This window comes from Schistocerca piceifrons, chromosome 11 (genome assembly GCF_021461385.2).
Source record: "Schistocerca piceifrons isolate TAMUIC-IGC-003096 chromosome 11, iqSchPice1.1, whole genome shotgun sequence".
Classification (NCBI taxonomy): domain Eukaryota; kingdom Metazoa; phylum Arthropoda; class Insecta; order Orthoptera; family Acrididae; genus Schistocerca; species Schistocerca piceifrons.
This window is the reverse complement of record NC_060148.1, coordinates 128,755,347-128,779,015: the sequence shown is the minus strand read 5'-3', so window position 1 is coordinate 128,779,015 and position 23,669 is coordinate 128,755,347. Positions and strand designations below refer to the sequence as shown.

The 23,669-nt window shown below is 46.3% G+C and overlaps 1 protein-coding gene across 2 annotated transcripts in view; it reads right to left on the bottom strand.

Moving 5' to 3' along the window:
* The window catches only part of LOC124720147 (sorting nexin-13-like), a 411,803-nt gene that overhangs the window by 9,565 nt on the left and 378,569 nt on the right, over positions 1-23,669 (bottom strand). For both annotated transcript variants that reach the window (XM_047245452.1, XM_047245453.1), the window contains one exon: positions 19,372-19,526. In XM_047245452.1, the coding sequence (XP_047101408.1) occupies positions 19,372-19,526 (155 nt within the window). The remainder of the gene's footprint in view (positions 1-19,371; positions 19,527-23,669) is intronic.

The window sequence follows — 23,669 nt, the reverse complement described above, 5'->3', positions numbered from 1 at the left end:
TTATATATATTGTGAAAATCAATGGTCCCATAACACTCCCCTGTGGCACGCCAGAGGTTACTTTAACGTCTGTAGACGTCTCTCCATTGATAACAACATGCTGTGTTCTGTTTGCTAAAAACTCTTCAATCCAGCCACACAGCTGGTCTGATATTCCGTAGGCTCTTACTTTGTTCATCAGGCGACAGTGCGGAACTGTATCAAACGCCTTCCGGAAGTCGAGAAAAATAGCATCTACCTGGGAGCCTGTGTCTAATATTTTCTGGGTCTCATGAACAAATAAAGCGAGTTGGGTCTCACACGATCGCTGTTTCCAGAATCCATGTTGATTCCTACATAGTAGATTCTGGGTTTCCAAAAACGACATGATACTCGAGCAAAAAACATGTTCTAAAATTCTACAACAGATCGACGTCAGAGATATAGGCCTATAGTTTTGCGCATCTGCTAGACGACCCTTCTTGAAGACTGGGACTACCTGTGCTCTTTTCCAATCATTTGGAACCTTCCGTTCCTCTAGAGACTTGCGGTAAACGGCTGTTAGAAGGCGGGCAAGTTCTTTCGTGTACTCTGTGTAGAATCGAATTGGAATCCCGTCAGGTCCAGTGGACTTTCCTCTGTTGAGTGATTCCAGTTGCTTTTCTATTCCTTGGACACACCCGACTCCACAGTCAGTCCGAGAGCCGTGAGTGTATACAAAGGTACAATCGCGAAGTTCCGTGCGAAGGTCGTGAAACTGAAGGCGACTGACTGAGGCCGGAGTAGTCTCATTAGGGAGCGAATGACGGCCAAGGTTAACGTGGGCCTCTTCACGAAGCCAAGGTGGTGAACAGCTCACACCCACCGGGAAAGATGCCGGTAGTGTAAAGTTAAGCCACCGTATCGAGTGCTGAACGTGGACTCCAGGAGTTAACAGAGAAGAGGGACGCACACCGTACTGGCAATCGAAAGAATCGTCGAAGGAGGCGGCACAGGACGGGTGGCCACGCACGGCAGACAAACGGCATGCATACCTACTGAGAAGAAAGTCACGGCGGTAGTACAGTGGTAGTTCAGCAGCTTCAGTGTACAGACACTCAACCGGATTGGTGTAAAAGGCGCCCGTGGCCAAACGGATGCCAGAATGGGGGATAGTGTCGAGACGGCGTACGACGGACGGACGGACGTGCAGACGCATAAACCAAGCACCCACAGTCGAGTTCCAAATGTAGGAGGGACTGGTACAAACAGAAGAGGACGGTTTGATCGGCACCCGGGGAAGTACCACTGAGGACATGTAAGACACTGAGGAACGGTGTACAGTGGGCTGCCAGGTAAGACACATAGGAGGATCAAGAGTGTTTCCTATCGAGCACGAACCCCAGGAATTTTGTAGTTTCAACGAATGGAAGGGCAACAGACTTAAGATGTAAAGGTGGTGGGAGAAACCAATTGCATCACCAGTAATTCATACAGACGGTTTTGTCAGTGGAAAAGTGAAAGCCAATGTCGATGCTCCAGGTGTAAAGACGATCGAGACATTGCTGAAGGTGCCGCTCAGTCAGTGAGTTATGTGGAGAACTGCAATAGGTGGCAAAATCGTCAACAAAAACGGGAGCTGTAGATGGCCAGTGGGAGACAGGCCATTATAGGATTAATGGTGATAGCAAAGAGGACGGCACTCGGGACGAAATCCTGAGGCACACTGTTTTTCTGAATAAAGGTGTCTGACAAGGCAGAAGCCACACGCACGTCGAAAACTCGGTCTTCTAAAAATGCCTGAAGAAAACAGCGCAAGCGGCCACGGAAGCCCCGTATGCAAAGAGTATGGAGGATACCAGTTCTCCAGCAGGTGTCGTAGGCCTTCTACAAATTGAAAAACACAGCCACAGTCTGGGATTTCCGCACAAAACCATTCCTGACACGGGTGGGCAAAGTAATAATGAAATGGTCAACTGCAGAACGCCGTGCTCGAAATCCACACCCTGCATTCGTCGGTAAATTGCGAGACTCTAACCACCGTACCAGTTGGGCACGAATCGTATGTTCCGTCACCTTGCCAATGCAGATGGTAAGAGAGATGGGATGTTAGCTAGAAGGAAGGTTTTTGTCCTTACTGGGCTTAGGTACGATTACGACGGTGGCTTCACGCCGTTGTCTGGGAAATGTGCCCTCTGCCAAAGTGCGGTTGTACGTGTTAAGTAGAAAGTGCTTGCCAGCAAGAGAAAGGTGCTGCAAGATCTGAATGTGGATGGCATCTAGCCTGGGACAGAGGATCGGGACGAACTGAGAGCACGATCTAGCTCCCTCGTAGTAAAGGCGGCACTGTAGCACTCACAATTCAGAGAAGAGAAGGGTATCGCCCGAGCTTCCTCCGCTCATTTCCGACGGAGGAAGGCAGATTAATAGTGGGAAGAGCTCGAAACTGCCACAAAATGGCGACTCGAGGTGTCGGAGATAGCAATAGTGTCCACAAGGATAGTGTCTGCTATGTCAGGCCGGAAACTGGGGAACGGGTCTCGGTCCCAGAAAGTCGTCAGAGGTTGGCCCACACGACAGAGGAAGGGGTGGAACTGTTAAAAGAAATAGTGAATGAAATCCAGCTAGTTTTTTCACTCTCTCGAAGAATGAGAGGACACTTTGCACGCATCTGTTTATAACGAATGCAGTTCACCATTGTAGGGTGACGGTTAAAAACGTGGAGAGCACGTTCTGTGCATCAATGTGTCGTGGCACGCCTCACTCCACCAAGCGACTGGGACAAGATGTGGGAGGAACAGAATGTTCTGCAGCAGTAAGGGGAACACGGGTGAGGTAGTCCACCTGGTCATCACAACTGGGGAAATCCTATTCTTCGAAGGTCGCCAAGGAAGAGTAAAGCAGCCAGTCAGCCTTAGTAAGCTGCCATTGGGGCACGCACGCAGACGGTGTAGGAGCCAGCAAACGGATAGCACACGGGAAATGGTCGCTCGAGTAGGTGTCAGAAGGAACTGACATGATGGGCAAACTGGGCAGTGCAGAAGGATAGGTCCAAATGGGAATAGGTGTGCGAGGAGTCGGAAAGGAAATTGGGTGCTCCAGTGTTATGGCAGAAGAGGGTGAGTTGGATATGATGGTCAGCCAAGAGGTCATCTCTCTGGCAGGTCACGGGAGAACCCCAAAGGGGATGATGTGCATTGAAGTCACCGAGCAACAAAAATGGGGGAGGTAGCTGCCCCATAAATTGAAGGACATTTGCCCCGGTGACATCGAATGACGGAGGGACATAAATGGTACAGAGGGGAAAAAGTCAGGTGGGGAAGGAAAAGGCGAACTGCGACACCTCGAAGACTGGTAGTCAGTGAGACGGGTCGACTACGAATGTCATCTTGCAATGAGCAGCACGACGCCCACACGAGACGGAATGCCAACCTCAGGGGAAGATCAAAACAAATAGGCAGGAAATGTGTAAGCTTAAAGCACTCGTGAGGGCACAATTCCATTTCCTGAAGGCAGAGTACAAGGGAACGCTGCGATGCTAAAAACAGCCGGAAATCCTCCTTTCGGGTCCGAAGGCCGCGAACGTTCCATCGGAAGAGAGTCACGGTGGAAAAGAGACGTAGGCGTGTCACCTCGGCAGCTGTCGAGTGACAGCCTGTCAAGAGTCGCTACTACAGGGCACAGAAGCAGGAGGATCCCGCTCCACGGGGACCACAGAAGCATCACTCGCTAGAGCGGTCGGTCTGTGGAGTCCGACGCCGAAAAATGGTCGGTGGTGCGCACTGGCGACACACGGGCCGGCCGGGCTAAGGTATCGCGTGTCGACACTGTCGAAGAGGATCTTCGAGTCGGCAGAGGAGGAGTTCGTTTGCCTTTAGTGGACTTCTTCGAGCCTTTTGGGTTAGAGGGACACTCGGGTGTTGTCGGGAAGTGTTCACGGGAGTACTCCTCCTGTCCTGTCCCGCCTACCGGTTGCGTAACTGGTGGCTTCGCCCCTAGAGGCGAGAGTTTGACGGCTCGTCACACAGCTGGATGGGCGGACAGCGACGCAACCTCGGCAACGGCTGATTTCACAACTCCAGAGCTGAACTGGAGGTTGCACATCTGTGTGGCCACGTCTTTCACGGATGGAGGGGTAACGAGAACAGGACTATAGGTGCCAGATGGGAGAATGCAGGGTCTGTGACTAGCCAGTAACATGCAAGCTACCGAGTAGGGCACTTTTTCGTTTACCCGGCTCTCTCGGACAGCCTGCTCATCGAGATACGCGGGACAATCCCGAGAGGAGGTGTCACGGCCGCCATTGTAGTCGATACGGCGGGGAGGAGGAGGCGGCCGAATACCCTCGTGCGCGTTCCTACCACAGGTTACACAATTGGCCAGGTGTCAACAAGAGTTCTAGTGCGATTGAAACAATGACACCGGTAGCAGCACATCGGGTTCACAATAAACGGCCGGACTGTGACGATTTCATAGCCTGCTTTGAACTTGGACTTTAGCACCCCTCTATTAAAGGTGAGGAAAAGAATGGGCACTAAGGAGGAACCTACCTTTTTCATTACACGACGGACGGCAATGACACCCTGACCGGAGATGTAAGATCGGACAGCGACCTCGGTCAGACTGTCGAGCAGCTCGATGTAAATTACACCACGGGTAGATTTCGAAGTTCTACGGGCCTCGACACAAACAGGGTAGCTGCGGAGAAGCGAGGCAGCGAGCAGTTGATGTGCTCGAGGATCAGAACTAGTTTCCAAAAGCAAAGTGACATTCCGTAAATGAGAGCACGATTTCTCTGGGCCGGCAATTACATTGACACCTTCCCGAATAATAAACGGATTTACAGTGGCGAAGGACTGACCGTCTTCAGTACGTGAGACCAGGAGGAACCGTGGTGCAGCAATCACTAGCCTCATTACGTTCACATTTCATAGACGGTGACTGCAAAGGTGATCGACTCATCGTGTGGAAATCCACCACGACTGCCAGCGTCTCCGATGGCGCGCTCCTTCCAACTGGGGGCCCCTTCAGAGGGGGCGTACCCATCTCAGGTGACTGTTCACACACCTGACAGTGGGACCAACTGGCAATTTGGGAAGGTCACAGCTGAGGCAATCACCCCCCCTCCCCGGGCCTGGCCTGTACCAGGGGGTACGTTGGAATCCTACCTGTCGACACGGGGTTGGGAATTACGTGTTACCCAGTCACCTCTTGCGTGCTAGACGCGTGGGCCGGTCTTCAGGAGCACAAGGAGAGGGGAAACAAAGAAAGGAAAATGCAGTGAAAAACTAAGGTGAGACATTTATAACGTCAGTGACAGACAGTGCAGAACATTCCCAATAATACTCCAGGCATGTTCCCTGAGGGAGGGGAAAAGGATAGCAAGAGGATAGACATGCAACCCAGAAGGGAAAAAATGTTGCAAAGACTGGGGCCCCGTGGTAGCCGAGCACGAACCAGCCATAGAGTTGCGAGCCCCGTGGAGGGGGGGACTTGGGTTTTGATCATTAAAAAAATTATCTTCTGCAGAAGGAGATTGCACCATTGCTATCTGATAACTGTGATTTGTTATTTCTTTTGTTTTTTGGGTGGAACCCACTAAACAGACTGCCTATACGACATCTGTATGACCTCTTGTGGAGTACTGCTGCACGGCATGGGCTCCTTATCAGACAGAATTGGTGGTGGACACCAAAAAAACAGTTCACAGGACAGCTCATTTTATATTACTGCAAAATAGGGGAGAGAGTATCACAAATATGATAAACGAGTTGGTAAGGCAATTATCAAAACAGAGGCATTTTTCACAGTGGCAAGATATTTTCACGAAATTTCGGTCACAGACTCCCTCCTCCGAGTGCAAAAATATTTCGTCAGTTCCATCTTACACAGGGAGCAATGACCATCACAATAAAATAATAATACAGATCGGAGCTCGAACGGTGTTCATTTTTCCCACATGTCATAGGATAACGGGGTGACAAAAAATAATCTGGAATTTGTTCTACGAAACCACTGCCAAGTCTCAAACACGGGCTGCCTCGAAGTTATGTAGATGTAGATGAAAAAACATACATCTAGTAACAAAAAAAAGTTTCGTCTGTTGCACAGCCAATATCAACAGATTACTTTGTTCTTTTTTTGACCATTAGAGTGTTACTTTTAAAGATTAAATATTATAATAGACAAAAAAATTAATAACATATCATGTACAATGCTTCAGAAGGGAAAAAAATAATAAAAATAAAAGAAGTTAATAAGATGATTAAAATGGTAAGTCAAAGCATTTAGAAATAAGAAACATACACTGATGGAAAAAATCACAACACCATAAAATAATTAATGTAGAATAATGAAATTTCAGGAATACATTTGTCTAGATGACACATTTAAGGGATTAACATAGCTAGACCACAGGTTAATATAAATGAGAGATAAGGCATTGCAAATGTGAAATGATTGTACATTAATAACCGGTGCAACCACCAGAATTTTGAGCGCAAATATGCAAGCACTGTGTCGTTCAGGTGTCAGATGTCAGTTTACGGTACGGAGTTCCACGCCCGTTACACTCGGGACACTTAATGCCGGGGATGTCGCCGGAGTTATCGTCCGACGACGTTCCGTACGTACTCGATTGGAGACAGATCTGGCGATCGAGCAGGTCGAGGCAACGTGTCCACACTCCGAAGAGCACGTCGGGCTACTACAGTGTTACGTGCACGTGTGTTATGTCGAAAAGCACCCCTCCGGAATGCTGTTCACGAACAGAGCACAAAAGGTCGAACCACCAGACTGACGTACGAACTTGCATTCAGAGTGCATGGGATAACTGAGGAGTGTTCCTGCTGTCGTGCAAAATCACACACCAAACTGAAACTCTAAGTGTAAGTCCGCGTGTGTAGCACACAGAGAGGTTGGTTGCCGGCCCTCAAATGGTCTCCTCCTAACCGACAGATGGCCGTCACTGGCACTGAGACAAAACCAGCTTTCATCAGAAAACACAGCAGATCTCCACCCTGCCCCCCAATGAGCTCTCACTCGACAGCACTAAAGTCGCAGGTGGTGGTGGTTGGGCGTCGGTGGAATGCACACTACAGGGTGTCTGGCTTGGAGCTGTGCTCAATGTAACCAATTTGTATTAGTGCAGGGGTGGGCAAATAGTGGCCCACAGAGGGGTTTTGTGTGGCTCGCCAAGACATTTACAAAAATCATAGGAAAAACAAAATTTCCCTTCCCCACGCGACTAAAAAAATCCGCGAGTGTCTGCGCTACTCGGTAGTGCGCACTACCGACAGATGCCTCTAAAGTCACGCAACCAACCTAGCTGCACGTGGGTGCGGTGCATTATGGGAGCACTACCACCAGCCACCACGGGCATGGAAAAAAGCACTGTGCATCCTGCTAAGGCGCAAATTTATGCTCCACGCGGTGGCTGATGGGAGCGCGGTATTTCTCATGCGCCGAGTAAATAGTACGACGTTCAGAGCAATTTTCTTCTTTTTTGGGTGGTTTACTTGTGTTTTGTCTGTGCAGCAGTATAACGGAACATTTTTTTATTTATTTATTTATTTTTTCCCCCTCAGTGCAATCATGACTCCTAAGAAGAAGCGTAAAGTCGGTGATAAGTGCCGTCTGTTCAATGAAGACTGGAAGACCAAATATTTCTTTACTGATGCGGGAAATAAAGCCGCACGCTTACTATGCCACGATACAGTTGCCGTATTCAAGGAGTACAATCTTAAACGACATCACGAAACAAAACACAGTGATTTTGGCTGCAAACTTTCAGATGAAGAACGAAAAATAAAAGCGGCAGAGTTCGTGAAACACTCGAAGAAGCAATAAACGTTAGTTATGAAGCAAACACCGCTTCACAATAGTGCTACAGAAGCAAGTTTCACGGTGGCCTATAACCTTGCTAAACAAAACAAACCTTTTTCGGGTGGCGAGTTTATTAAACAGTGCACGGTAGAGTGTGCAAGTGTATTGTGTCCTGAGGTTGAAACCAAATTTGAGAGCATTTCATTGTCAAGGATAATAATTAATGTATTGTTCCACTACGGTGCCAACTACTGCTCAAATTGCTGCTGCAGATGCCAGAGCTATACGCCAAATATGACGGACGGTCTTCCCTCTCGGTGTTGCCACACTACCGTCTGGAGCCCAATCTTCTACAGACTGTACCTTCTCTTGACCACAACAGCCAGCAGTAGTGTACATTGGCTAAATTCCTGCCACGTATTAGTGCACAGAAGGAACATCCGGCTTCTTGTAGCCCTATTACACAACCTCGTTCAAACTGTGTGGGGTGTTCGTAATGCCATCTTTGTCACCTTAAAGGCATTCTTGAAAAACTTCCGTTCATCACGTCCAGTCTCAAACGTAACTGACGCTCACGAACATCACTGTGTGTATTTACAGAAAATGTGATTTGCATCCTCACAGCGGAGCCACTATGGGAGATGTTCTCGAGCTGGAGACAAGCACATGAAAGAGACTGCTAAACATTTAACCTTCTGAATGAAAAAGTTCTTCCCAAATAGGACACACATATAGTAACACAAGCCACCTCCTATATGCAAGGCCACTGTCTTTGCCCACTGGAAACTAACTGCAATTGCACCTGAAATGAGCAGCAACCTCTTGGTGTAGGTACTGTGCTAGGGGGAGGAGGATAGCAGGGTAGTAGTGGGGTGAGGGAAGATGCTGCACTGCTGTGGGAGTGTGCAAGGGCATGGTGGGGGACAGGATAAGGCAGCTAGGTAGGCTGTGCTGGGAGGAGTGCAAGATGTATCCTGTGGCCAAAGGGAAGCAGCAAAGGGCATAAGTAAGTGGAGAACAGGGACTGGTGAAGATTTAGGCAGGGGGGAATTTTGGGAACAAAGGATATACAGCAGGGAGAGTTCCCACCTGTGACATTCTGTAAAGTTGTTTGAGCTGTGGTAAAATTTGCTGTCTTAAAGAGCGCACCGCAGCGCGTAGTGTAAAGCAGTCGCCCTCCGTTTCTGGCGGTGGCGCCGCTGTGGCAATCGCAGCTTTGGTGTCTCCCTCTGGTGGGAAAGGCGAAAGGTTGCGTGTTCACGTGCATTTAAAGGGCACTATGAGCTCGTTAAAAGGGTGAGTCTGGTCAGTTGGACAGCCGGGTCAGTGTGGGGCAGTCAGTGTCTGCCTGTCGTCTGGAGTGTTAGTATGTGTTAGGGCGCCAGTCTGCTCGAGTTTGTTCAGGCAATGGTCATTGGCGGTTGCACCGATCGGTCGGTCGATCGCGCACTGAGACATGACGTGACTTGTCTGCCTCGAACGTCGGCACGTGTGAGGTCGCCACGTGAATCCAGTGGGCCGCACTGTATAGCGAGGGGTAGTGGCTTCGTGGTCGACACGCGAATAACACGAGTCAAACCACGGCATCGGGCTGGTCGGTGCGAGCTGTGACGCCGTGAGAGGGGAGATTGCCGCACCTTCCTGTGTCCGTTGGAGTGGTTGGCAGCGGACGGTTCGGAAGAGCGTTGGGGGTGCTGCGTCAGGTCTTCGCCAGAAATCACAGTTCATTAAAAGTTAAGTGATTGGAGATATGTTGTTTCATTTACTTGTTGAATTCTACCTGTTTTCTTGGTGAGGTCACCAGCCGCTTTATTTTGGGGTCGTCCCACCATTGTTCCCCGTTTGCCCATCTGTGGGAAGATGGTTATTTATTAATTGGGTGGTCTGTTTTTCCCTTGTGGAGTAGGGGCAGGTTAGAGCAATCTGCGGATCAGGTTGTTCAGTAATCCCCCTGACATTAATAGCTGCCTCTGTCATCTTTGTCAGATTCAGTGTTAACGAATTTATTGCTTAAGGTGTAAAAGGCCGAATTCCTGAAATATGTTTTTATCCTGCCTATCATCTTGCGAGGCGGTATATGTGTAATATAGAGCATGTTTGTATATTTTATGTAAGACTGCATTTGACGGGTTTTATTTAAATGGTCAATTTAGTACATAAAGTTGCCACGCTTCCACTGTAAGAGTTCTTTAAAAAACAAGTTGCACTTTTGGTGGCAAATAATTTTTAATGTGAGTCTTTTGTACTATTTCCATCCCTCCTATCGATTGTATGTGTGTGTAAGTTGTTAAAATTTTCAGTTTAAAGTAATCTGGTGTGTTGCAGATTTGCACCAGTGTAATCTTTCACAGGTTGTTGTGAGCGGTCGTGACTACGGCTGTGTTAAAAGGGAGCAGCAAGCTTCTCAGCCCAAAAGCTCGTACTGTCAAAAAACATGTTATTTCTGCCTCTGAATAAATTGTAACTTGATATTTAGAGGGTGCTTTCTGATTATAATTTTTAATATTTTTTAAGAGAGGGCTTTTAGGATGAAAAATTTCCATTTGTTGAAAGAAATTTGTTTTCATCAGTTACCCACTGGCAACTACTTCCATGCTCACATAGTGTGATTAACTGTGTTAATGTTCTTGATGAATCGCCAGTAAGTAAAGTAAATTCTTTAAGAAAAGACTTTGAAAGTAAATCCACCATTCAATACTGGTAGCAGGGTAGTAGTGGGGTGAGGGAAGATGCTGCACTGCTGTGGGAGTGCAAGGGCATGGTGGGGGACAGGGTAAGGCAGCTAGGTAGGCTGCGCTGGGAGGAGTACAAGATGTATCCTGTGGCCAAAGGGAAGCAGCAAAGGGCATAGGTAAGTGGAGAACAGGGACTGGTGAAGATTTAGGCAGGGGGCAGTTTTGGGAACAAAGGATATACGGCAGGGCGAGTTCCCACCTGTGAAATTCAGGAAAGCTGTTGTCAGTGGGAAGGGTCCCGATGGGGGCAGACTGTGAATCATCCCACTGAAGCACACTGTGTCGGACAGCATGTTCGGCACCTGTGGGGTCCAGCTGTCTGACAGCCACAGTTTGGCAGTGACTATTCGTGTGGACAGACAGCTCGTCAGTTGTCCTACCCGCATACGATGCAGCTGTGGCCTAGTTTGTAGTTCTGTGAACTGCTTTCACAGGTAGCTCTGCCTCTGACGGCACAGGCAATGCCTCTGACAGGGCTGGAGCAGATGCCGGTCAGAGGACGTACGGGACAGGTCTCGCATCTAGGACTGTTACGAGGATACGAGCCACGAGAAAAGAGGTTCTGAGGGGGGTGGAGTGGGGTCGGATAAGGGTAGGTTGCGCAATACCACTGTCGAAAAGGTAGGGAGGTTATTCCTCGTTACAGAGCACAAACAGAGGTAGTTGAGTCCCTGGCGAAGAATGGGATTCGGTGCTCCAGTCCCGGATGGCCTTTTACGCTACCCGTATTCTACTCTTTTCTCCCTATCCCCTCCACCTCCGCTATCCCAGCATAGCCTCCCAACTCTGCCCGTAGTGACCCTATCCTGTCCCCGTCGAGTCTCTGCGCCCTCCCCCACTCCTACCCTGCTATCACTCCCTATCCCTCCCCTACGCAACGTCCTTACCCCCACCACCCGACCCCAGTAGACTGCCGGCCATTTCAGATGCAGTTGCAGACTACAGTCTGGCCCTTGCAGGACTGTGCGTGTGCGAGTTGTGTCCGTCTGAATCTGTTCGTCTTCTATTTCGTAAGGAGAGCACTTTTTGACTGAAAGCTTAAATGTTTAGTAGTCTGTTTCACTATGCCTGTCTGCGATTCAATTCATCGTCTGTCTGATGAGTGGCAATCTATCCTTTTCAACAAAAATAAACAATTTTTGAAAATATAATTGGATAGATAAAAAGTCTACTCACCAAATGTGGCAGGAGAACACACAATTATATAAACAATATTATGTGAAAGAAAGTTGCTACTCACTATACAGTGGAGATGCTCAGTCGCAGATAGTCACAACAAAAAGAGTATCACATTACAGCTTTAGTCCATTAAGGCATTTAATAGGCTGACCCCACACACACACACACACACACACACACACACACACACACACACGTGTGCGTGCAAACGCAACTCACACACACGACTGCAGTCTCAGGCAACTGAAACCATACTGCAAGCAACAGCACTTCTGTGCATATGTCTATCTATTAACCGCCGAAAGCTATAATTGTGAGAGTCTTTTTGTTGTGCCTACCTGTGACTCGGAATCTCCGCTATATGGTGAGTAGCAACTTTCCTTCTCATAATATTTTTATTAAAAACGAAATTTCTGCAGCTGTACTTAAGATTATTTATTTACTTCGCTACTAGTTTCGGTGTTGCATCAACGCCATCTTTGGACCCGTACACTTTGGTGAAAACAGGTGCTCCTCACACACATTTCTCAAATCTGTGTTGTGAGTGGCAGCTGTGTGTCGCTGGTGAGCACACACTGGGCTGATAAAAGCTGCAGTATATCTCCTCCTGTCGTGTTGCATCTCCTTTTGCCTGCCATAGTGCAGTAACATGATGTGGCGTGGACTCAACAACTTGTTGGGTGTCCCCTGCAGAACATACACTATGCAATCAAACGTATCCAGACATGCCGAAAAACACGTTTTGCATACTAGGTGCAAGGTACTGCCACCTACTGCCAGGTACTCCGTATCAGCGACCTCACTAGTCATTGGACATAGTCAGAGAGCAGAATGGGGTGCTCTGCAGAACTCACAGACTTCGAATGTGGTCGGGTGATTTGGTCTCACTTGTGTCATACGTCTGTACGCAAGATTTCCACAATCCTAAACATCCTTAGGTCTATTGTTTCCGATGTGATAGTGAAGTGTAAATGTGAAGGGACACATACAGCAAAAAAGCATATAGGCTGACCCGACACGAGGCCGCCGACAGTTTATGAGGGTCGTAATGTGTAATAGGCAGACATCTATCCAGACCGTCAAAAAAGAATTACAAACTGTACCAAGATCCACTGCAAGTACTATAATAGCTAGGCAGGAGGTGAGTAATCTTGAATTTCACAGTCAACTGGCTGCTCATAAGCCTGTAAATGCCAAACGACGCCTCGCTTGGTGTAAGGAACATAAACATTGGACGATTGAAGAGTGGAAAAGTGTTGTGTGGAGTGACGAATCACTGTACACAGTGTGGCAATCTGACGGCAGGATGTGGGTACGGCGAATGCCTGGTGAACGCCGTCTGCCAGTGTGTGTAGTGCCAACAGTAAAAGTCGGAGGTGGTGGTGATATGGTGTGGTCATGTGTCGCACTATCACAGCACAGGCCTACACTGATGCTTTAAGCACCTTTTTGCTTCCCAAATAACATCCCTGTAATGGACTGGCCTGCACAGAGTCCTGACCTGAATCCTACTAAACACCTTTCAGATGTTTTGGAACGTCGACTTCTTGCCAGGCCTCACCGACCGACTTTGATACCTCTCCTCAGTGCAACACTCCATGAAGAATAGTCTGCCATTCCCCAAGAAACCTTCCAGCATCTGATCGGACGTATTGCTGCGAGAGTGGAAGCTGTCATCAAGGCTAAGGGTGGGCCAAGACCATACAGCATTACCAATGGAGGGTGCCACAAACGTGTAAGTCATTTTCAGTCAGGTGTCTGGATGCTTTTGATCACATAGTGGAATTGTGAAAGTGTTGCCAGTATGCAATTTTGTGCACAAACTGACCTCTCGATTATGTCCCGTAAATGTTCGACGAATTTTATGTCCAGAAATGTGGGTGGGCAAATCGTTTGCTCAAATTGTCCACAATGTTCTTCCAACCAATTGCAAACAATTGTGGCTCAGTGACAGAGCACATTGCCATCCGTAAAAAATTCCATCATGTTTGGGAACGTGAAGTCTACCAACGGTTACAGACGATCTCCAAGTACCCAAACATAACCACTGCCAGTGAACGATCGGTTCAGTTAGATCGGAGGACCCGGTCTATTTCGTGTAAACACAGCACACACCATTCTGGAACCACAATCAGCTTGCACGGTGCCTCGTTGACAACTTAGGTTCATAGCTTTTTGGGGTCTGCCTCACACTCAGACCCCACCATCAGCTCTTACCAACTGAAATTGGAACTCATCTGGCCAGGCTACGGTTTTCCAGTCGTTTAGGGTCCAATCGATACAGTCAGAGCCCAGAAGAGCCGCTGCAGGTGATGTCGTGCTGTCAGCAAAGGCATTCCAGTCAGTCGTCTTCTACCGTAGCCCGTTCGTGCTAAATTTTGTTGCACTGTCCCAGGTAATACATTTGACACACATCCCACGTCGATTCCATGCAGTGCTGCTCGTCTGTCAGCACAGACAACTCTACGCAAATTCCGCTGCTCTCGGTCGTTAAGTGAAGGCTGTCAGCCGCAGTGTTGTCCCTGGTGAGAGGTGATGCCTGGAATTTGGTATTCTCGGCACAGTCTTGACACTGTGGATCTCAGAAAATTGCTTCCCAAACGATTTATGAAATGGAATGTTCCATGTGCTCGAAGTCTGTTAATTCCTGTAGTGCAGCCATAATTACATCGTGACTCCCCTGTGTAGAAATGACAGCTCTGCCGATGCAATGTCTTTTGTGCCTTGTGGACACAATACTACTGCCATCTATACAGGGTGTTACGAAAAGGTATGGCCAAACTTTCTGGAAACATTCCTCACACACAAATAAAGAAAAGATGTTATGTGGACATGTGTCCAGAAACGCTTACTTTCCATGTTAGAGCTCATTTTAGTTTCGTCCACCTACACTGAATGGAGTGCGTTATCGTGATTTCATACGGGATACACTACCTGTGCTGCTAGAACGTGTGCCTTTACAAGTACGACACAACACATGGTTCGTGCATGATGGAGCTCCTGCAAATTTCAGTAGAAGTGTTCGTACGCTTCTCAACAACAGATTCGGTGACCGAAGGATTGGTAGAGGCGGACCAATTCCGTGGCCTCCACGCTCTCCTGACCTCAACTCTCTCGACTTTCATTTATGGCAGCATTTGAAAGCTCTTGTCTACGCAACCCCGGTACCAAATGTAGAGACTCTTCGTGCTCGTATTGTGGACGGCTGTGATACAATACGCCATTCTCCAGAGCTGCACCAGCGCATCAGGGATTCCGTGCATCGGAGGCTGGATGCATGTATCCTCGCTAGCGGAGGACATTTTGAACATTTCCTGTAACAAAGTGTTTGAAGTCACACTGGTACGTTCTGTTGCTGTGGGTTTTCATTCCATGATTAATGTGATTTGAAGAGAAGTAATAAAATGAGCTTTAACATGGAAAGCAAGCGTTTCCGGACACATGTCCATGTAACATATTTTCTTTCTTTGTCTGTGAGGAATGTTTCCTGAAAGTTTGGCGGTACCTTTTCGTAACACCCTGTATTCCTGCATATTGCTATCCCATGTGTTTTGTCACCTCAATGTATTTCCACTGGCCCGGTATCACGAGTTTGCGGTTTTGTGCTGGGAACCTTGAAGAAAATAGCAACTCTGCATAAAGTTTTGTTTGTAAGTGTGGGAATCACGCCACAGAAACACACCAAGTATCAAGCGGAGACTTTCGAGATAATGCTTTGCACCAGACACAGACGAATGAAGTGCTTAGGCATTTCAAAAATTGGAGAACAGCACTTGATGGTGGCAATCTTTCTAGTCAGCAGTCAACTGGCATCACACCAGTAAATGTCCAGAAACTGAGAGGTGTGATTCTGCATGGTTAAGGATAGACCATATGACATGTCTACAACATCTTAGGAACAAGTTTTGGTACATCTCAACGTATTCCATCGCACGAACTGAATTACTGAGGGGATTGAAAATATAAAGAGTCTGTCCCTCCTGGTGAGATGAATAACGAGTTCTACATCGATGTTCTGGAGAATTTCAGGGAGGCCACAAGGAGAAAATGTCCACAGAAGTTGCATTCATCCGTGAAATCCGTAGAGCTGCAGATGACAGCGCTCAGACAGATGCCGTGTTCGTTGACTTCAGAAAGATATTTCACATCATACTGCACTGCCATTTAGTGTGTGTGTGTGTGTGTGTGTGTGTGTGTGTGTGTGTGGAGGGGGGGGGGGGGGGCGTTTACTGAGTATCGGACCTGATGTGTGACTGGACTCAACTTTGAAGATAAAACTCAACACCTAGCTCTTAATGGAACTAACTGAACAGATGTAAAGGTAATTTCCAGAGTACCGTATTTACTCAAATCTTCCGGTTTTCCGGTTTTTGTAATCCAAAAAACCACCTGCGGCTTAGAATCGAGTGCAAAGTAAGCGGAAGTTCTGAAAAATGTTGGTAGGTGCCACCACAACTAACTTCTGCCATCGAATATATGTAGCGCTACACAAGCACGCTTTGCAGGCACAAAGATAAATACTGGCACCAAAACCTCTGCGTCAGTAAATAAATTTAAAAGAAAAGGTGGAAGACAAGCTTTTTACTCCGCCCTGAGTTTCGACCACTGCATTTTCATACATTATCCAACGAAGTAATTACAAATTCCGTATTGTTCATCTTCGAATGTAGCAGCATTTCAATGTACCACGAAAATCCGACTGGCAAGACTGTTTGGGATGTTTGTCAATATGACCAACTCTACGTTCTGAATTTTTGCCTACCTGTGACATGAGATGGTCGCTAATAAGAATTTTTATGAATTGTGAATCACATGCAGTATTCCCTTCGCCATAAGAATAATACGAATATAAACATTTTGCTTTGTATTCTTTCGTGTTTGCTGCTATCTCATTTCAATCCCACCTGCCTAATAAACTACGAAACTAGAGTGAGACAACAGCAAATGCGGAAGAATATTCATATCATGTCATGTTTATATTCGTATTATTCTTAGGCCTAATAGTGATACAGTCAGAAATGAAGCACGGCAATTGACTAGATTTTTAAATCTAAGATGACTAATTTCTGTGCAGAATGTAATGTATTAAAGAGGCATCTGCAAAGATTTTCAAATGGAGAAAATTTTTCGCTAAACTCTCGTTCAGAACATCATCTATCATACGCAGTATATTATTTGGTTCTTGTTGATCATTATCAAAGAAGGCAGCAGTGCAAGTAACAACAAATGGCAGTCTCTTTCCATTGTTTCGCTAATGAGGCAATACCTCTCTTTTTTTTTATTGTAAGCGGCAGCAGCGCGCACAAAAGCAAGTCATACCGCGAGCGGCGACAGGTCGTTAACACTCATTATCAGAACGCGACAAACAATGCGTGACACAGTACAGTAATTCATTTTCAGCTTAGAGTGACGTAAACACCTATAACAAAGAAAACGGCACTTATCAGATCAAAGAAAAATAAGCAATCAATTCAAACCAGACGAAGCACATGTAAAAGGAAGGGTACCCGTATAAATATGTACGGAGTTCCTGACGCATAGCGGTGGCTACCTGGTAAAGCTTAACTGCTAAGCTTACGACTCGAACCAAACTACTGTAGCTGTATAGTCATTCATTCGACCTAAATTGTGTCTCATATTACAATGGACCAACTTTGCTGATTTGGAGGTGCGGCCTAAAACTTTTCTCTCCCCCTGAATTTCGAGACTCAAATTTCAGGTGCGGCTTAGACTGGGGAAAATTTTTTTTCCTTGATTTCGAGTCTCATTTTTCAGGTACAGCTTAGATTCGAGTGCGGCTTAGATTCGAGTAATTACGGTACCCAGAGGAAGTGTGACGGGTATATGAATGTATATAAATGATCTAGTACAAAGTGTCAGAAACCCTTAAGACTGTTTGCAGACAATACAGTTGTCTGAAAGAAACTGACACCACCAGAAGACAGTATCAATTTGCAGAATGACCTGCAGATGCTTGATGAATGGTGCTGGCTCTTGTAGTTGACCCTAAATCTAAATAAATGTTAACATATTGCACATACATAGGAAAAGAAATCCACTACTGTACAGCTAAACTACTGATGATAAAGTGCTAGAAACAGTGTCTATCAAAAAATAGACTGGAGCACCTACTCAGGGCGGCCGTTAGGTAAAGCAGAAACCAAGCATATTCACAGTCAGAATCTGAAGGAAATTTAATTTGTCCACAGACGATGCAGCTTATAGGGCTCTTGTTTGACCAATTCTTGAGTATTGTTCATGAATCTGGGACCCTTACCAGGTAGGACTGATAGAAGAGACAGAGAAAATCCAACAAAGAGCTGCACGTTTCGTCTAGGCGTCGTTTGGTCGGTGTGAGAGGACTGCAGGGATGCTCAGCAAAGTCAAGTGCCAAACATTACAAGAGATGTGTTGAGCATCACGTAGAGATTTTCTGTGGAAATTTTGAGAGAGAAATTTTGAAGGAGAGTCGAACTACATATTACTCCCTCCCATATACATCTCGCAAAACGGCGAAGATGAGAAAATCTGACAAATTAGAGCTAATTCTAAGCCCTACCGACAATCATTCTGCTGTGCATCATTTGCAAGTGGAACAGGGAACGAGGTATCAGCGAGTGGTACCTGAAGTAACCTCCCCCCTCACTCACACACACACACACACACACACACACACACACACACACACACACACACACCTGCTGTGTGGTGCCACATGCTGCTTGGTGGCTTGCTATGTATGATGTAGAGGCAGATGTAGATACGAACGACTGGATAGTCCACCACAACAGTGCACAAACACATATGGCCTACACCGGTTGTAGTCAACCCAGACCTTACTGCCCACTTGTTGGTGTTAAATCTTTCTGAATGGCCAGCTGGCAGTAGGGGTGTTAAAAAAATTTTGGCGTACAGTACATGGTCTGTAATTATTATTATTATATAATTTAACAATGAAAAGTGGCTGCTGGGTCTGAGTGTGTGTGTGTGTGTGTGTGTGTGTGTGTGTGTGTGTGTGTGTGTGTGTGTGTGTGTGTTTTCTGCCTCTGACAAACACCTTGATGGCTGAAAGCTCACTTTCAGACAGTCTTTTTGATGTGCCTACCTGCAGCTCAGCATCTCTGCTATATAGTAGCAACTTTCCTTTTCAATATTGTAATATCATATGCTTTAACTTTTTGTAGCTCTACTTTATATATTTTATAAAGTAAAGTTACTGCCCATTACTGTGGAACCGATGAGGGATTCAAAAATTTTATTAGCAACAGAGATACAAAGGTGCGCGGAAGGTGAAAGAGGTCCACTTACACTGCCGTACACAGTTCATGAATCTTTTGGCAGTTATTCCGCACACAAACACTGCTCTAACAGACTTCACTCCATGTGCCTCCTTCCTTCCCCCCCTGCCCACCGAGGCGAAATTTATGTCGAAGAGGCAACCGTTTGGAGTGGTACTGCTGAGGATATGAAACAACGTAACAAAGAAAAACAGAAAGGATGCATTTAAAAGTGGCGGAAGCAGGGGATTGGCGTATTTGCTCACAAAAGGATTCCTTTGAAGGTGGCAGTGCTCAATGAGAGCGTGGCAAGACACAGTAATGTTAATTGGTATATCTGGGGAACGTTTGGATACCATACCGTATTTGGACAGTAAAAGATATTCCACCACTCTGACCTGCTCGAGGTTGTTGTCCGGGAAGAGCGTCCGCAGCACTCCCTCCAGCAGCACGTGCAGCAGGCGCCGGTTGAGCACCGGCCTCTGGAACAGCTCGAACACGCGCAGAAGCCCGCGCCGCGCCGTCTCGCTCCCGATTATGTGCTTCAGCTCGTCTGCAAAGTACACGACCCTGCAGTAATGCTCCGCTAGATTTCACGCATCGCCCCATTTTTTGGACTACTGTTACACTGTTATTTTGGTCGAAGGTGAAGAGGGGGCAGAGTTAAGAAGGGGGCGGAAGGTTTACGAGGGCGGCAGCGCTGTACCGGTGGTGGGGTGGTACAAGTGGTGGGGTGCCAGATTAACCGGAGACAGCATTTGGAGTTGATGGGTCCGAGCAGGTAAGAGTGGGACGATGTCACACTGGATAGTGGACAGTGGGATTACACGGCACGGGATGACGGGGAGAAGGGGATGGGCATCCCTAAGGAAGAGGATTAGAATTTGTGGAACAACTTTGATAAATATGATGAACAGGGAAGGCAATTTAGGAAAAGTGTTTGGATTGGATTAGATACACTGCCTGATCACGAATCTGTAGTGCAGGAGTCATCGAGGATGTGGAATGTGCAAGAAAAACTGAAGTACACAATACACAGTTACCAAACAATAAATACACCATCAGGTGCACAGTATCCAGACATGTATTAGTGGTCATTAATATTGAGTGTGTCCGCCTATGAGTCGAACAATTAAATGCAGTCTGGAAGGAAAACCAAGTGTAGAAACACAGGCAAATGTTTTGAAGTTATACCTGTACCTGTTCTTCCCTATGGGAGAAAAACCACAGGCGACTGAGGCCGAGAGCCATGTAGAGGTAGCAGACATGAAATTCCTTCGTACAAGCAAAGTGTATACATTACTTGATAAGATAAATAATACATTAACAAGAGACCACAACATTTTTAGGATCCTCGATAAAATAAACAATAGCAGTAGAAAGTGTAGCGGCATTTAAATATTAGGTCGGTGTATAAATTTGTAGCACTTTTCTGTGCATCTAATAAAAAACAGATACACATAAGAGACTTAAGTCGTCAATAATATATTCCCCTTCACTATGTTCGAGCCGTGTTTGGAGTGCATTTTCATCTTGAAATGAAGATCTTTGAAGGCTGTTCAATAGAGAGCCTAAAAGGTGAAAATATGATGGCACAACACTGGCTAAATAAGGTAGTTGTGGATTGAGTTCCCAACCCCACTCCTTCACAGTGTTTTTTTTTTTTTTTTTTCCCCAGAATGTGGAAGTAGCAACATTTCATGCAGTCTTCCTGGTCATAGTTACCAGATTGTGTTTGCAAGACATCTCAGTTGTTGACAATAAATGTCAGCAGTGATGGTTACATCTAAGGGAAGCAGTTTTTAGTACAGCACACTGTCGCTGTTCCACCAGATGTGTAACATCTTTTCTGGATGCGTGCACGTCTTTGTGCAGAGAACTGCTGCTTTGTTTAGGATCAACAATTCCCCCCCCCCCCCCCCCCTCTTTATTATGTTAGTATAGGGACACCACTTTTCATCACCATAAATGATACACGATAGAAATGGTCAGTGCTGTTCATGAGCCAATTGACCATGAGCAAGGGCAGATACACATATTGTCAACTGCTGATTTTTGTGATTTTGGCTTAGAGCGTGAGGCACTCTTACACCCAATTCTTAAGCCTTCCCCATTGCATGCAAATGTCACACAGTGATGGAATGATCACAGTTCATCATATTTGTCAGTTCTCAAGTGCACTGAAATGAGTTATTATTTATTAATGAGTTTAAATGATCTATATCAAAACTCTAAGGTCTTCCTGAACATGGAGAGTTACTAGTTCCAGATTATCCTCCTTGAAATGAGAAAACCATTTTCTTGCCACAGTCTGTCCAAATGCATTTTCCCCATCCACAGTGCTATCACCCCTCTATTGAGCTCAAACAGAAGAATACGTTGGAAATGTTCCGATTTCTCCATGTGGCACTCCATTTTCTAGCTTCCACAGCTCCACTCACTATCTCCAAAGGACAAAATGACAATATGTACACTCAAACAGCAACAGTGAACTACAAATAAAAAATGACAATCAATAAATAAACCTGTAGCATTCAGAATACTAACCTGCAAAACAAAAATGATACGAACTTATGCACCAACCTAATATTACATTGCATTTTTACATAGGCACAATCAGTCTCCACCAAACTGACAACAGAATATCGGTAAATGTATATTGCCAGTGAGTTGCATCCAAAATACGAGGGGTGTGGGTTAATTTTTAAAAGTCACATCAGAAATAGAAAGTAAGGTAATTAACTTTCAGTTTGTTTGCATGGACACTTCTACAGTCCTGTTAGATGTTACAATGTCCAGTCACAGTGCTGTAACACACCACTAAAAGAGCTAAAAGAAAACAGTGCAGCAGGACAATAAAGCAGAGCAGAAGCTCCCAGTTTCACTCGAAGTTTTGGGAAGGGATGTCAAAATCGTGTTTCCATCCAGTACACTCGTCGACTGCTACTGAGTTTTGCAGTCGCATGAAGTGTTACGGAAAACAAGACATTTTGACACCAGTTCAGTAATCGTATTCTGTATCGTCCATACTGTCAGTTCCGTAGGTCAGCCTCAGTAGTGATGTCGTTTTTGGTTCAGTAGCTGAAGTTGCTATTCCGTAGGATACTGAAACCTGTTACTGATCGGTCCGCCTGCCAATTTTTTGTGTACTGTACCGAGAGACAGTGAGGTGTCTGTAAGCCCATTTGTTCAGTTTGGTGTGCTTCGATTGCAGAGACAATTTGTTATTTTAAAAATACTGAGTGATTTAGTTTTGGATATAGTGATTATGTTTTATTGAAGAATCATTGGGAAAGTGAGTTCATAAATGTTTTTACACATGCACTTCAGTCGAGAATCACGAAAGTGGACACGGTGTGCACGGTACTGTTAAGAAGGCAGGAGGAACAAAGACGGGTGAGCAGCTCAAGGAAACGCAGTGCCTCGTGACTGTAGCAGTGAGTGACGGACACCAGCCATGTAATTTTAATCAGCCTATTACATCACACCACAAATATCGACTATTGATCCTTCCGTCATCACCAGGAAAAGCACCTAGAGGACATTCTTTAACTACATGGCAAACAGTCTGCTTTACAATGCCACAGTCGGAACTTGTGAAGTTATTTTCTTCAACCTGACGGAAGAGTCAACACACCTTCCCGGGTTGGCTCTTATCTGGTTAACACTTTCGCTGCGGCATCGGCGCAGGGGCACAACTGTCCAGTGCGGCCCGGCGAGTGCGGGTGCGGGTGCGGGTGCGGGTGCGGGTGCGCGGGTGCGCGTGCGCGGGTGCGGGTGCGCGGGTGCGGGTGCGCGGGTGCGGGTGCGCGGGTGCGGGTGCGCGGGTGCGCGGGTGCGGGTGCGGGTGCGGGTGCGGGTGCGGGTGCGGGCTGGTAACGCTCGAATGTGGGCCACTAACACTCTGAAATGGCAGCTACCACTCAGAGCCGCCGCTCCTAAGCACACCTGAGCTACAGGCTGATGTCAAGACCCTGTTAAGATCTGTAGGATTATGTTCTATACTGACTTAATGATGACACCTTAGCTGCATTACTTCAAATAAGCTTCGACTGTATTGTGGTCATGTTTCAAAGTCTTTTTGCTATCTAACACCTGTACGGGTCACAGGCATCATTCAAATGTTCGTGATTTGTTGATAATGTAAGAAAAAATACAATATGGATTCCAAAACGAATATTCTTAAGAAGGAAAAAAAGGAAAAATAAAACTGGATTCATTTGAAATTATATTTACTTTAAATGCGCATTTTTAAGATTGACTCTGATAGAGGTTGTCAATTTAGTAGCATGTTTTCTCCTGGTGGGGAGAATTAGCCGCCTACATCTATCATAGATGTGTAGAAATTAGTAAGCAAAACACTTTTTCCTGCTCCTTTTCACACTGGAAGGTCCATTAACCGCCATTACAAACAATATACGTTTGATAACTGACCACACAAAATAAAAGTTTACACGCTTTGATACTAGCTTAGACGCTGCAACTAGACTGAGTAATCCGACAGTGAACGCGGACACTTGGCGTCTGCCGCACTGGCTCGTGGCTTGTTGTGACGCTTATAAGCGTCAGCCGCAGCGAAAGTGTTAAGAGCCCAGAATGGAAGTTCGAAGCCAGGTGACTCGCTCGATATGCGACCTTCAGCTGTTCTGTCACAGCATTACTCTGCCACGTGTGTCTCCACTGGTTACCAGTATTA